The sequence below is a fragment of the Euleptes europaea genome, chromosome 1 (assembly GCF_029931775.1).
Source record: "Euleptes europaea isolate rEulEur1 chromosome 1, rEulEur1.hap1, whole genome shotgun sequence".
NCBI lineage: Eukaryota > Metazoa > Chordata > Lepidosauria > Squamata > Sphaerodactylidae > Euleptes > Euleptes europaea.
In genome coordinates, this window is record NC_079312.1 from 171,614,933 (window position 1) to 171,627,576 (window position 12,644).

The 12,644-nt window shown below is 48.5% G+C and overlaps 1 protein-coding gene across 1 annotated transcript in view; it reads right to left on the reverse strand.

The window, feature by feature from the left end:
• HDAC7 (histone deacetylase 7) overlaps positions 1-12,644 on the reverse strand; it is a 150,388-nt gene that overhangs the window by 63,345 nt on the left and 74,399 nt on the right. The window contains exon 2 of the mRNA XM_056867129.1: positions 1,947-2,143. Coding sequence (XP_056723107.1) covers positions 1,947-2,096 — 150 coding nt within the window. The 5' untranslated portion in view covers positions 2,097-2,143. The remainder of the gene's footprint in view (positions 1-1,946; positions 2,144-12,644) is intronic.

A 12,644-nucleotide genomic window follows, 5' to 3' on the forward strand; every position in this document is an offset into this window, starting at 1 on the left:
CTACTCCTCTACATGAAAGGCGGACTCTAATCTGGAGAACCAAGTTGGTTTCCCCACTCCTCCACATGAAGCCATCTGGGCAACCTTGGGCTAGTCACAGTTCTCTTAGAAGAAGAGTTGGTTTTTATATGCTGACTTTCTCTACCACTTAAGGAAGAACCAAACTAGCTTACAATCACCTTCCCTTCCCCTCCCCACAAGACTCCCTGTGAGGTAGGTGGGGCTGAGGGAAATGTGACTAGCCCAAGGTCGCCCAGCTGGCTTCATGTGGAGGAGTGGGGAAACCAACCCGGTTCACCAGATTAGCGTCCACTGGTCCTTTTTTTATTTTATAATTTTTTTATTTTTATAATATGAAACAAAACAAACAAATACAGTAATAACAAAAAAACATAAAAAATACAAAAGAGTATCAATTATAATTATACAAAGTTATAAACTTCAACAAAATTCAACAAAGCAAAAATACTCTTTTGACCCTCCACCCACCTTAAAAAGCGACCCATCACCTGACTTCCGCAGAAGTGTCTAAACAGTTTTGAAAGTTATTGATAGTAATAATAGAAAAGTTAATAAACTTGTTTCTATAACTCACTAACTAAAATAGTAAAATCCATTTTTGCCCGTTTATCCCAATATGTGATGGAATTCTTCCATATCATTTCCATGTAGGAATTCTGTTAATTTGGCCATCCTCATATACATCCATAATTTCTCTCTCCGCGTCCACCGCTCCTAACCACCTCTCTTAACCACCACACCACGCTGGCTCTCTCAGCCCCACCCACCTCATAAGGTGTCTGTTGTGGGGAGAGGAAGGAAGGGAAGGAGACTGTAAGGCAGTTTGGTTCTCCTTAAAAGGTAGAGAAAATCAGCATATAAAAACCAACTCTTCTTCTGCTTCTAAAAGTATCCCAGCATTGCTACAGTGGGACAGGAGGAGTGGATGCTGTAGTAACCTCCACAGTGCTCAAGTAACCTCCACAGGAGGTCTAGGAGGAAGCGGGAGGGTGTCGCTGTCTCCTGGAGACATGACTCAGAGGTCTCTGTGTACTGGTTTAAAGGGCTGCAATCCACACACAGAGAAAGAGAGAGGATTCTGTTTCAGAGAATAGCCGTGTTGGTCTCAAGTAGTAGAGCGAGATTTGAGTCCAACATCATTAGAGAACAACGAGATTTTTGAGGTATAAGCTGTCGAGAGCTAAAACTCCCTTCGTCAGATCACGCACTTGGCATGGAGGGTTCAGCGTGTCTTGGTGACGCAGCGAGTAAATCGATGGGGCTTGATCCACGTGCCCTCCGACTTAAGTTTCGCGACACCAATAATTCTACAACAACAGAGAAATGATGCAACAGCCCCCAATCTGGTCAAGGGTTATCCGTTTTGGCGTGTGAGGTGGGGATGAAGAGAAGAAGAAGAGCTGGTTTTTATATGCTGACTTTCTCTACCACTTAAGGCAGAATCAAACCGGCTCACAATCTCCTTCCCTTCCCCTTCCCACAACAGACACCCTTCTGAGGTAGGTGGGACTGAGAGAGCTCGAAGAGACCTGTGACTAGCCCAAAGTCACCCAGCTGGCTTCATGTGTAGGAGTGGCGAAACCAATCCGGTTCACCAGATTAGCGTCTGCTGCTCATGTGGAGGAGTGGGGAATCAGTTCTCCAGATCAGAGTCCACCGCTCTTAACCACTACACCATGCTGAGTATGCCAACGGGATCACAAACCATTTTGGTGTGTCTTACAGATGTGCTATTCTCCCATTCAAGAAGCTGTTTCCTTGCCCAGAAGCCCTTGGGGGGGGGGGGAGGACTCTCGGGAAAGGAAGCAAAGCAAATCTTCACCCCCGGAGCAAATCAGACCAGCGGCTGGCCACTCCCTGGCAGTATGTGGCACAGCCGCTTACGCCAACCGCCCCCCCCCTCAAGGAAACACCAACGTGCATACCTGCAGGTGCTGGTGGGTGAGTTGTTCCACTTGCTGGTGGTGCAAGCTAGCCAGGAAAAGCTGGTGCTGCAGCTGTTGGGTCTGCTTCAGGGCCAGCAAGGCAGTGTCGGGGCCGGGTTTGGCGAGGCGCTGTCCAATCCGCAGGTCCATGGGGATGGTCTGCGGGACCCGCAGGGAGACGCAGAGCTTCACGGCAGCTGTCGGAAGAGAAGGGGGGGAAAGAGTTAATAGAGGGTTGACAGCAGTCAATCTTGCCCCCCCCCCCCCCGCTTCCCCAAAACTGTTCGGTCAAGAGGGTTTCCAAAAACTTTGAGATTTGCCTCTTCCGGTCCCACCAAGTCTTCCCAGCTGTGTTCTACAGAAGGTTTGAATTCCTAAGAAGCCTATCGGGGGTATAGATCAGAGATGGCGGGCCAACTTCCTGGAAGGAGAGATACCACCACTACTGATCTTTGATTGTAATGTTGCCACAGAACAGAGTTTTTCCCCCCTTTTCTTTTCTTTTAAAGATACAACCAGATGCAAAATGTGCAGTTATGGGGAGGGGGTTTGTGCTGCTCCAAAACAACATTCGCGCAGCTCAAAAAATTCAAGTTGCGCAGAAGTTGTACTGCATTATGACAGCTAACAACGCAAAGAACGAGTCGTTCAGACTCCTACCGAATGCCAGACCCTGATCAAGGGCACCCATTTCTCCCCCCTGCCAAGGACACTCCCCACAGATGCCAATGCTACTTCCCCGTAGTGTTCGCCAATGTTTCAAAGACACAGGAAATTGTTCTAGAACATGGGGAATCTGATGGAATCTGTGTGTGAAGGAAGGATGCTGTACCAGATTTGTGCTTTGGGGGCCTACCCCTGTTCTTAGTTTTATTTTATGTATTTCTTGCTTCGAAGACGAAAAAGAGTTGGTTTTTATATGCCGACTTTCTCTACCACTTAAGGAAGAATCAAACTGGCTTACAATCGCCTTCCCTCCCCCCCCACCACCACAACAGACACCCTGTGAGGTCGGTGGGGTTGAGAGAGCTCAAAGGGAGCTGTGACTAGCCCAATTTGCAAAAGATTTTACTGCATTTGCATGCTTCCTCAATCACCGAAGCTCTGATTTAGAATCAAAATCATAGAATCATCATACAGTTGGAAGGGACCACCAGGGTCATCTAGTCCAACCCCCTGCACAATGCAGGAAATTCACAACTACCTCCCCCCCCACACCCACAGTGACCCCTATTCCATGCCCAGAAGATGGCCAAGATGCCCTCCCTCTCATCATCTGCTTTGTTTTACCGACAATGTTATTTGTTGTACCGACAATGTCATAACCATGCTGCCCAAAAGAAAGGCGGTGATAAATCTAAGAGGGAATCATAATCAGGGAAGAGGAACATGCCCGCGACAAAAGAATCCGTCTCCAGGAAACAACGAAACCCATTGCAGACGCTGCCTTCATACGTCCCAAATTCAATTTGGAAAACATGAGGACTAGAAGCTCTGCTTGTTATTTTTCCCCCCCTAATGGACTGAGAAACAAAAATTGCGCAAACAAATCTGGCCCCATGCAGAATTCAAGGTGATGAGAAAAACATCCCGACCACCAGCTGGTGAAGGATGCCAGCCGCACAACCATCATTCACTATGTCATTGAAGTCCCACATTATTTCGGCCTCTGTATTGCCTCTGTGGTTCTTCAACTGGAAGTGGGCTTGGGATCAGTGGAATGCCAAGCTTGGAAGCTGGCTTCTCGCTTTTATTCAGTGGTGCTATTTTCTGAGGATAGCAGTAGTTTCTTCTCTCTTGTGTTCAGATCCTTAAGTTTTGCAGTCTTGACTCGAAACTTTTTTTTTTTTTTTTAGGGCTCCTTTGACTTTCCTGTCCATTGGCCTGCAGACTGTTAAGACAATCTTTAGTTAGAGCCCTGGAGCCATTAGACCCGGGGTATCAAACATAAGGCCTGGGGGGCCAGATCCGGCCCCTTGAGAGCTCTTATTCAGCCCGCCAGCAGAGGCAGCCACCCCCTCCCTGTCCTGATCTGGGCTGGCAAGCTTGCTGCAAACTCGCCAGCCGAGGCAGCCACCTTCCCCAGTCCCGAGGTGTCACTGATCAAAGACTGTTAAATGAAAGAAAATACCGTAAGAGTGTTATTGTGTAAAGCATGTTTGTATTTTAAGTAAAAAATATGCCTGCGTCTGGTACACATGGCCCAGCCCGACGAAATGAATTTATGTCATATCTGGCCCTCATACAAATGAGTTTGACACCCCTGCATTAGGCTGTCAGTCGGATCTTGGTAGGTCTCCCCTCCCAGAACCATCAACTTTTATTATTTTAACCGAACTTTGATTTTTATTCAGAGCTGATATTGTATCAAAATAAAATTAGATTGATTGATTGGTAGGACTCATAGAGCATGCTCTATGCAGGGTTTTTTGTGGGTTTTTTTGGTATCATACCCCCTTTCCCCCTTCCATCTTATTTTTATTGATTGATCGTCCCCAAATATCAAAGGGCTATTTTCTTGGCTAGGCTACATGCTTTCTGCTCTTTTGGCAAGCAGATCCTAAGGATTACCCTACTTGGATAGATGCTGTTCTGGGGCAAGAAGAAGAGCTGGTTTTTATATGCCGACTTTCTCTACCACTTAAGGAAGGATCAAACTGGCTTACAATCACCTTCCTTTCCCCTCCCCACAACAGACAACCCTGTGAGGCAGGTGGGGCAGAGAGAGCGTGACTAGATCAAGGTCACCCAGCTGGCTTCATGTGTAGGAGTGGGGAAACAAATCCAGTTCACCAGATTAGCCTCCGCCGCTCATGTGGAGGAGTGGGGCATCAAACCCGGTTCTCCAGATCAGAGTCTGCCGCTCCAAACCACCGCTCTTAATCACTACACCACGCTGACTCTCTGAAATATTATCTCATATTTTCTTTGTGTTTTGATCGCCCCTTTGATAGACCTTTGGATGCAGCCGGTGACGGTTTCAGATGCTTCCCTCACGTCTACATCTTCCCTGCTACCCGATATTGATGTGGGTATAATGTTGGCTCTGGTGAAATGTTTGGCAACAGTGGCTTCTACGAGAGGACGGAAACAGAGGATGGCTTTTTGCGAGAATGGATCCATCCGAGACCGCCAGGTCACTGGATTGTTAAACCAACAGGAAACGGCCCCTGTTAAAAGCCCCACGTTATTTCAGCAAAACTTAAATATAGCTCATCTTCTTTCAGTTGAGGTCTGCGGCTATAATCATGTTGTGTATACTCGGGGTATGCCGGATTACATCAGAACCCAGCACAGAAGTCAACGCCGTGAGAAGTTGCGCTTCTGTTTGTGGAGCATTGAGAACACGGACTGGCGCAATCCTCAAAGCTGGCAGGCGGCCCAGCAGGGTTTGCCAACGGTCCCTGCCCCCCTTTCCCGACATCCGCAAAGGATTTGCATACTTTTGCACAACTGGGGATTTCTCTGGCAACAATTTGCATCCTCTCGATGCACACTTTTATCAGACTTTGTGCGTGCGGGGGGTGGGATGCACAGAGAAACTCCTTCCTGGTTCCCTTGCATTTCCTTGCACACAGTCCAGCTGCTATCACGGTGGGGGGGGAAAGCCAGCTTCAAATTCCACTCTGAAAAGCAAAAGCCGCTAATGGCATCCTCTCCCTCCAGACACTTACGAACAAGCCCACCAAAACCACCCTGGCAGAGAGCGAACGTCTGATGGCTTAGCGTCTGATATAAGCTGACGCTTTGGGGGATAAACTGATCCTCGGGAGCCTGGCCAGCGTGGAAAGACGCAAAGCGAGACACGCATACACCCCATCCATTCTCCCAGCCGATCAAAACAAACAGGCTGGGGAAATTCAACCATGTGAAGGAGAAGACAGCGACCTCAGCCCCGCCCGAGAAGTCAAGCTAACTGTCTTGAGGCTATCTTGGCTGAATTACTCCCGCTTGCCTGGGTGTTTCAGGTCAGCAGTATAAACGAAAGTTCAGGAAAAGGAGGAGAAAAGTGAATGAGGGCTAGTAACTTGATCAGGGCGCATCTTCTTCCCATGGATGCACGAACGTGCCTTCTTTCTAGATTGCTGATTCCCAAATAGCATGGGCGGGGCACAGGACCGAGGAATTATTTTAGTAACTAAAAAAAACAAAAGAGACCTTCATAACAAAAGCGGACATCCAGAAAGGAGGCTGCTCGCTGCACCCCATATGAGTCACTGTTCTAGGGTTGCTTCCCTCCAATCAGGGGAAAAGGCACAGAGTAGGGACTCATGAAGGGACACATCTGAGAGCAGGGCAATAGTTGTTGGGTCTTTTCACACCACACAAGCCAAAAACTATAGCTCAGGATTCAGAAGAAGAAGAGTTGGCTTTTATATGCCGACTTTCTCTGCCACTTGAGACTCAAACCGGCTTACATTCATCTTCCCTTCCCCTCCTCACAACAGACACCCTGTAAGGTAGATGAGGCTGAGAGAGCTCCAAGAGAGCTGTGACTAGCCCAAAGTCACCCAGCCGGCATCATGTGGAGGACTGGGGAAACCAATCCAATTCACTGGATTAGCCTCTGTCGCTCATGTGGAGGAGAGGGGAATCGAACCCGATTCTCCAGATGAGAGTCCACTGCTCCAAGCCACAGCTCTTAACCACTACACCATGCTGGCACTATTTAGGAAAAAGTGATCGCTATCTATAAAAGCTGGTTTACATTACAACATCCCAACACAGTATCCTTCCAGACCGGGCATATACCTTTAACACCCAGGCCTCAATCACGTGATAGGAAGTTTGGGGACACCAATTTGTCCCTTGTATGCCAACAGACTGTGGATGTGTACAATCCCATGTGCCACGTGGTAGAATCCCTAGTGGTGTGTACTGCCACTAGTCAATGTGACATCATCAGGGCTGGCCTTGTGACATCACCAGGCCACACCCCCATAACTCTCAACAGTTTGCAACCCTAGGCAAGCTGCAGTCACTCAGGGTAGAGCCAGCATGGAGCAGTGATTAAGAGCAGTGCTTCGGAGCAGTGGACTCTGATCTGGAGAACTGGGTTCGATTCCCCACTCCTCCACATGAGCGGTGGAGGCTAATCTGGTGAACTGGATTTGTTTCCTCCGCTCCGACACATGAAGCCAGCTGGGTGACATTGGGCTAGTCACAGCTCTTAGAGCTCTTTCAGCCCCACCTACCTCACAGGGTGTCTGCTGTGGGGAGGGAAAGGGAAGGGGATTGTAAGCCAGTTTGATTCTTCCTTAAGTGGTAGAGAATGTCGGCATATACAAACCAACTCTTCTTGACCATACTGGTCAGGAGCGGCAGGGTGACTTAGCATAACTTCATACATGTGCCCTGAGCACTGAGCATGCACATTAGCCATGGATACATGGAGAAAAATCCTCCCTTAAAAGTAGGGTTGCCAACCTCCAGGTACTAACTGGAGATCCCCTGCTATTACAACTGATCTCCAGCTGATAGAGATCAGTTCACCTGGAGAAAATGGCCACTTTGGCCATTGGACTCTATGTTATTGAACTCCCTCCCCAAACCCCGCATCCTCTGGCTCCGCCCCAAAAACCTCCCGCCGGTGGCAAAGAGGGACCTGGCAACCCTACTTAAAAGACCCACTCCCACCCCACGCAAAAGTGCTGGTCCCTACAAAAAGCTGCCCTAGACAGCCACCTAGTAGCCTGATTGCCCAGACTAGTCCGATTTCGCCAGTGCTTGGAAGCAGGGTCGTCCTCGGTTAGTACTTGAATGGGAAACCACCAAGGACAACAGGGGTTGCTATGTGGAGGCAGGCAATGGTAAGACGATTTCAACTTGACAGCAGCTTAGGGTCGCCGTAGGGTGGCCAGCTCCAGGTTGGGAAATACCTCGAGATTTTTGGGGCGGAGTCTGAAGAGGGCGGGGTTTGGGGAGGGGAGAGACTTCAATGCCACAGAGTCCAATTGCCAAAGTGGCCCTTTTCTCCAGAGGAACTGATCTCTATCGGCTGGAGCTCAGTTGTAATAGCTGGAGATCTCCAGCTAGGGTTACCAGGTCCCGCTTGGCAACCGGAGGGAGGTTTTTGGGGCGGAGCCTGAGGAGGGCGGGGTTTTGGGGAGGGGAGGGACTTCAATGCCATAGAGTCCAACTGCCAAAGCGTCCGTTTTCTCCGGGGGAACTGATCTCTGTCGCCTGGAGATCAGTTGTAATATCCGGAGATCTCCAGCTACTACCTGGAGGTTGAGCAAAGAAATAGTAACCGACTCTTGCACTGTATGCAAAATAGCGGTGTTCTTATTTACATGTGCAAAGACATACAAGGTTACAATATTACAACAACCAATACACTTATGTACATATAGTAGCAAAAAGCTACCCAAAGGAAGTTTTTGTCAACCGAGATTGACTTCCTTTGGGTAGCTTTTTGCTACTATATGTACATAAGTGTATTGGTTGTTGTAATATTGTAACCTTGCACATCTTTGCACATGTAAATAAGAACACTATTTTGCATACAGTGCAAGAGCCGGTTACTATTTCTTTGCTCAGCTTGACGTGTTGGTTTCAGTGCTTCGTTTTGTTGAGCACTACCTGGAGGTTGGCAACCCTCGGTCGCCAAGAGTCACTGATGACTTGAGGGCACACCATTATTTAGACTGCCACCTGGGCCCATTTGGCAAGGGAAGCCGTATCTGTTCATTATTTCAACACTGTCTGAATTCAGCAGGGCCCCGGCAGCCTCTTGATTGCCGGCTTATTTACTTTAATCCTGCGCCCAGGTCTCATTAACCAGGGCCTGCTGAGAGTGCCGTGACATCCACAGACTCACGGTGCCCCGTGCCAGTTCCTATTAGCGGCTTTCCGTTTGGTGCCTTGCCACTCCGGGGCCCACTGAGCATGGCAGCCTGTTTGCAAGCCGTCACTACAGAGAGCGGCTTAACGTTTGTATGCTGAAGGGCCATCGTTGAAGAAGAAAAGTTGGATTTTACATGCCGGCTTTCTCTACCGCTTAAGGAAGAATCAGAGCACCTTACAATCGCCTTCCCTTCCCCACAACAGACACCCTGTGAGGGAGGTGGGGCTGAGAAAACTGTGACTAGCCCAAGGTCACCCAGCTGGCTTCGTGTGTAGGAGTGGGGAAACAAATCCAGTTCGCCGGATTAGCCTCCACCGCTCACGTGGAAGAGAGGGGGAATCAAAAGTTGGCTACTTCTCCAACGCTCCGAAGGGTTTTTGCTACACATGTAGGCATGTAATGTGCTGTTTCTCCTTTAGTACGGGGATACATACAATCCTATGCATGTTTAGTCAGAGGGAAGTCTTATTTTGTCCTGACCTTGCTAGCCCAGGCTAGCCTGATTTTGTCAGATCTCTGGAAGCTAAGCAGGGTTGGCCCTGGTTAGTATCTTGGATGGGGGCCTGTCAAGGAAGTCCAGGGTCGCTATGCAGAGGTAACCAATGGCAAAACACCCCCGTCAGCCTTTGGCCTTGAAAACCCTACAGGGTCAACTTCAACTTGACAGGAAAAAAAAGTCCTACCTTTATTCAATGGGATAATTAAAATATATATATAAGGAAAGAGTCAAAATTATTTTTTATTATTAGCTTTGCTTATAGGACACACACAGAGAGAGACCCTCTTCCGGCATGGTAATCAAATTTCCCACCTCAGGACCCTGATTTTGATGCGCCATCTTTTTATGGCTTAGATGTAGCATGCTGCATTTATCTATTTGTAGTTTTAATAAATTATTGTTATCATGCATGTTTGTCGTGAGCGGCTCTGAGCTCTGCTAGACAGGGCGAGGGCGGGTTATAAATATAAACAATAAATAAATGAATAAATATTGCTTCATTCAGTAGGCCAAGCTTCACAGCCTCTTTAATCAACCAGGAAAAATGTGCTCGCTGCTGATTAAGCGTACTAAGGATCACGGCCAGTAAAACTGAAGGTGGGAGAATTGTACATGTACACGCACCCCTGTATGAAGTTCCCCTCACTGAGAAAACTAGCAACTCAGGGAGAAGAGTCCAGCCTAGATTTGGCCTGCTAGATTTTTTTTTTTTTTTACCCTGTGCAGGAAACCTTTGTCCATAAAGAAGCATGAAACAGAAACAAAACCACTTTGGAGAAGTCATGTCCATAATAGAATTTCTTTTTCTTTTTGGCAAGGCAAGAGACATTCAGAGGTGGTTTGCCATTGCCTGCCTCCGCGTCACAACCCTGGTATTCCTTGGAGGTCTCCCATAGGGCTGTTGAAAAAATTTTTTTGGCCCGTCTCGATTCAAGATATGCTGAAGTCCGAACTCCCCCGATTCGGATCCGTGGAATTCGGCGCCTAGTTCGAGTTCGGGGGAATATTCGGCCGAATAAAGTCATTAAAAATGCACTCGCGCCTTTCTGTGGCTCCGGGGGGGGGCATTTTTGGGGGTAGAGGTCTCAAACTTCCAGGGTAGCTTGAGGGGACGCTTCTTGCAAGAACCCCCCAGGTTTTGTAAAGATTGGGTCAGGGGATCCCGAGATATGGGGCCTGGAAGAGGTTGCCCCCCCAAAAAATCGCCCACAGTGACAGGAATAAAGCCACTTAAAGCACATTGGCGCTTTTCCGTGGCTCCGGGGGGGGGGGTTCATTTTTGGGGGTGCAGCCCCCAAACTTTCAGCGTAGCTTCAGATGAGGCTTCTTGGAAGAACCCCCAAGTTTTGTAAAGATGGGATCAGGGGGTCCAGAGATATGGGTTCCCCCCTTTTCCCTATTGGGATGAATGGGATCAGCCAATCCTATGCATCTAGAGAGCAGCAAATCCAAGGTAAAACCTCCCGGGGGAAATTCGGCTGTTTTTCGGTTCGGGCCGAACCAAATCGACAGCCCTAGTCTCCCAAATATTAGCCAGGGCCAACCCTGCTTAGCTTCTGAGATCGGATATTATTTACCAGGTGATGAGATTTATCTCCCTGCAGGGAACACCTTCAGCCCCCCCATTCCCAGTGTATTAAGCCTCCATTAAAGGGCCAGCACGTTTTGGAGGATGAACCTCCACAGCTCAAAGTTGTTTTCTTTAAAAGAAAAAAAGCCGGGGTTTGTGCAACCGAGCGAGCCGAGCGCCTCAGAGCTCAGGAAGGCCGCCTTCCAGCTGACAATCTTTTTTTTTTGTTTCCCAGCGACTGTCACAAAGCTCTTTCTTCATCTATTTGTGTCTGTTTTGCCGAGCTGGATGCCGGCGTGGGAGGTTTAATGAGGCGTTTATCTTCCTCCTGCAAATTCTCCCAACAGCAGCTGCTGCCCTGGGGCCGGGGCCTGGCAGCCAGGGATCCAGAAGCGGGATGCAAGCAAGTTATACGATTCCTGGAACTTAACTCTTCTAACGGGGTGAGGAGGAGGAGGCTGCGTTTCCTGCGAATGTAGGTTAAGGACCGCGCGGATGTTCCGTTTGTCGGCGCAGCTGGAACAGAAACATGAAACCTGATAGGATAATTTTACTTTCATATTTTTTTAAAAGTACGTTTCTAGGCCTCATGAGCATGGAAAAATGTCTGCGGCGTCTGGGGATGCGGAAAACCAAAAGGAGCCGGGGCAGGCCCATCTAGCAGTCTGGAGCACCCCAAACTTATATGCCACCGCTCTGTTAACTGCTTCCTTGCCGCTGCCACTCTGGGATTGGAACTGCATGTCGGAGGTGTAGTCTGGTGCGCTTTCAGCTTGCAGAACCATACAGGGCAGCTGTACAGAACCAGGCCATCTGGATCTAGTCCAAAGCTTCTTGAACTGTGGGTTGTGACCCCATATGGGGTCACATAACTGAATGTGGGGGTCGCAAAAAATTTGGCAACCGCAAAAGGTTTCTTTATGGTTTATTATCACTAAATGTTTGATTTGTATACCTGTTTTGTGTGTGTGTGTGTGTGTGTGTAGTGCCCTCAAGTCACAGCCGACTTATGGCGACCCCTTTTTTGGGGTTAGGCAAGAGACTAACAGAGGGGGTTTGCCAGTGCTTTCCTCTGCACCGCAACCCTGGTATTCCTTGGTGGTTTCCCATCCAAATACTAACCAGGGCTGACCCTGCTTAGCTTCAGAGATCTGACGAGATCAGGCTAGCCTGAGCCATCTGTTTTATATACCTATGTACCTGGGGTCGCATAAAAATTTCTCGGGCAAAAAGGGGTCGCGAGTGGAAAAAGTTTAAGAAGCCCTGATCTAGTCCAGCTTGTTGTCCCCAGTAAAGCCAAGCATGGAAGCAATGAGACACTGCATGCTGTTTGCTCCCAGTGACCCAAAGGTATACTGCCTCTGAAAATGGAGGTTCTATTTTACCCTCTCCCACATGATGTTTCCTATACACTGATGTATGAGACCGTATTGCCCCGCACCCTTCCACAGAAAGAAAACAAGTCCCTGTTCCCTTCCAGAAGAGGAAAGAGAGTGGCTTTGATTCACAGTCCTGCCCTGCTAGGAAGCCTTCGCTTCCGACCAGACTGGAAGCAGCTAGGGTTGCCAGCTCCTAGGGAAACACCTGGAGATTTTTGGGGCGGGATTTGGGGAAGGGAGGGCCTTCAATGCCATAGCATACAATTGCCAAAGTGGCCATTTTCTCCAGAGGAACTGATGTCTATTGGCTGGAGACCAGTTGTAATCACAGATCTCCAGCTAGTACCTGGAGGTTGGAAGGAAAAATACACCTATGCTATAACTAAGCGGTTAGCAAGAAAAA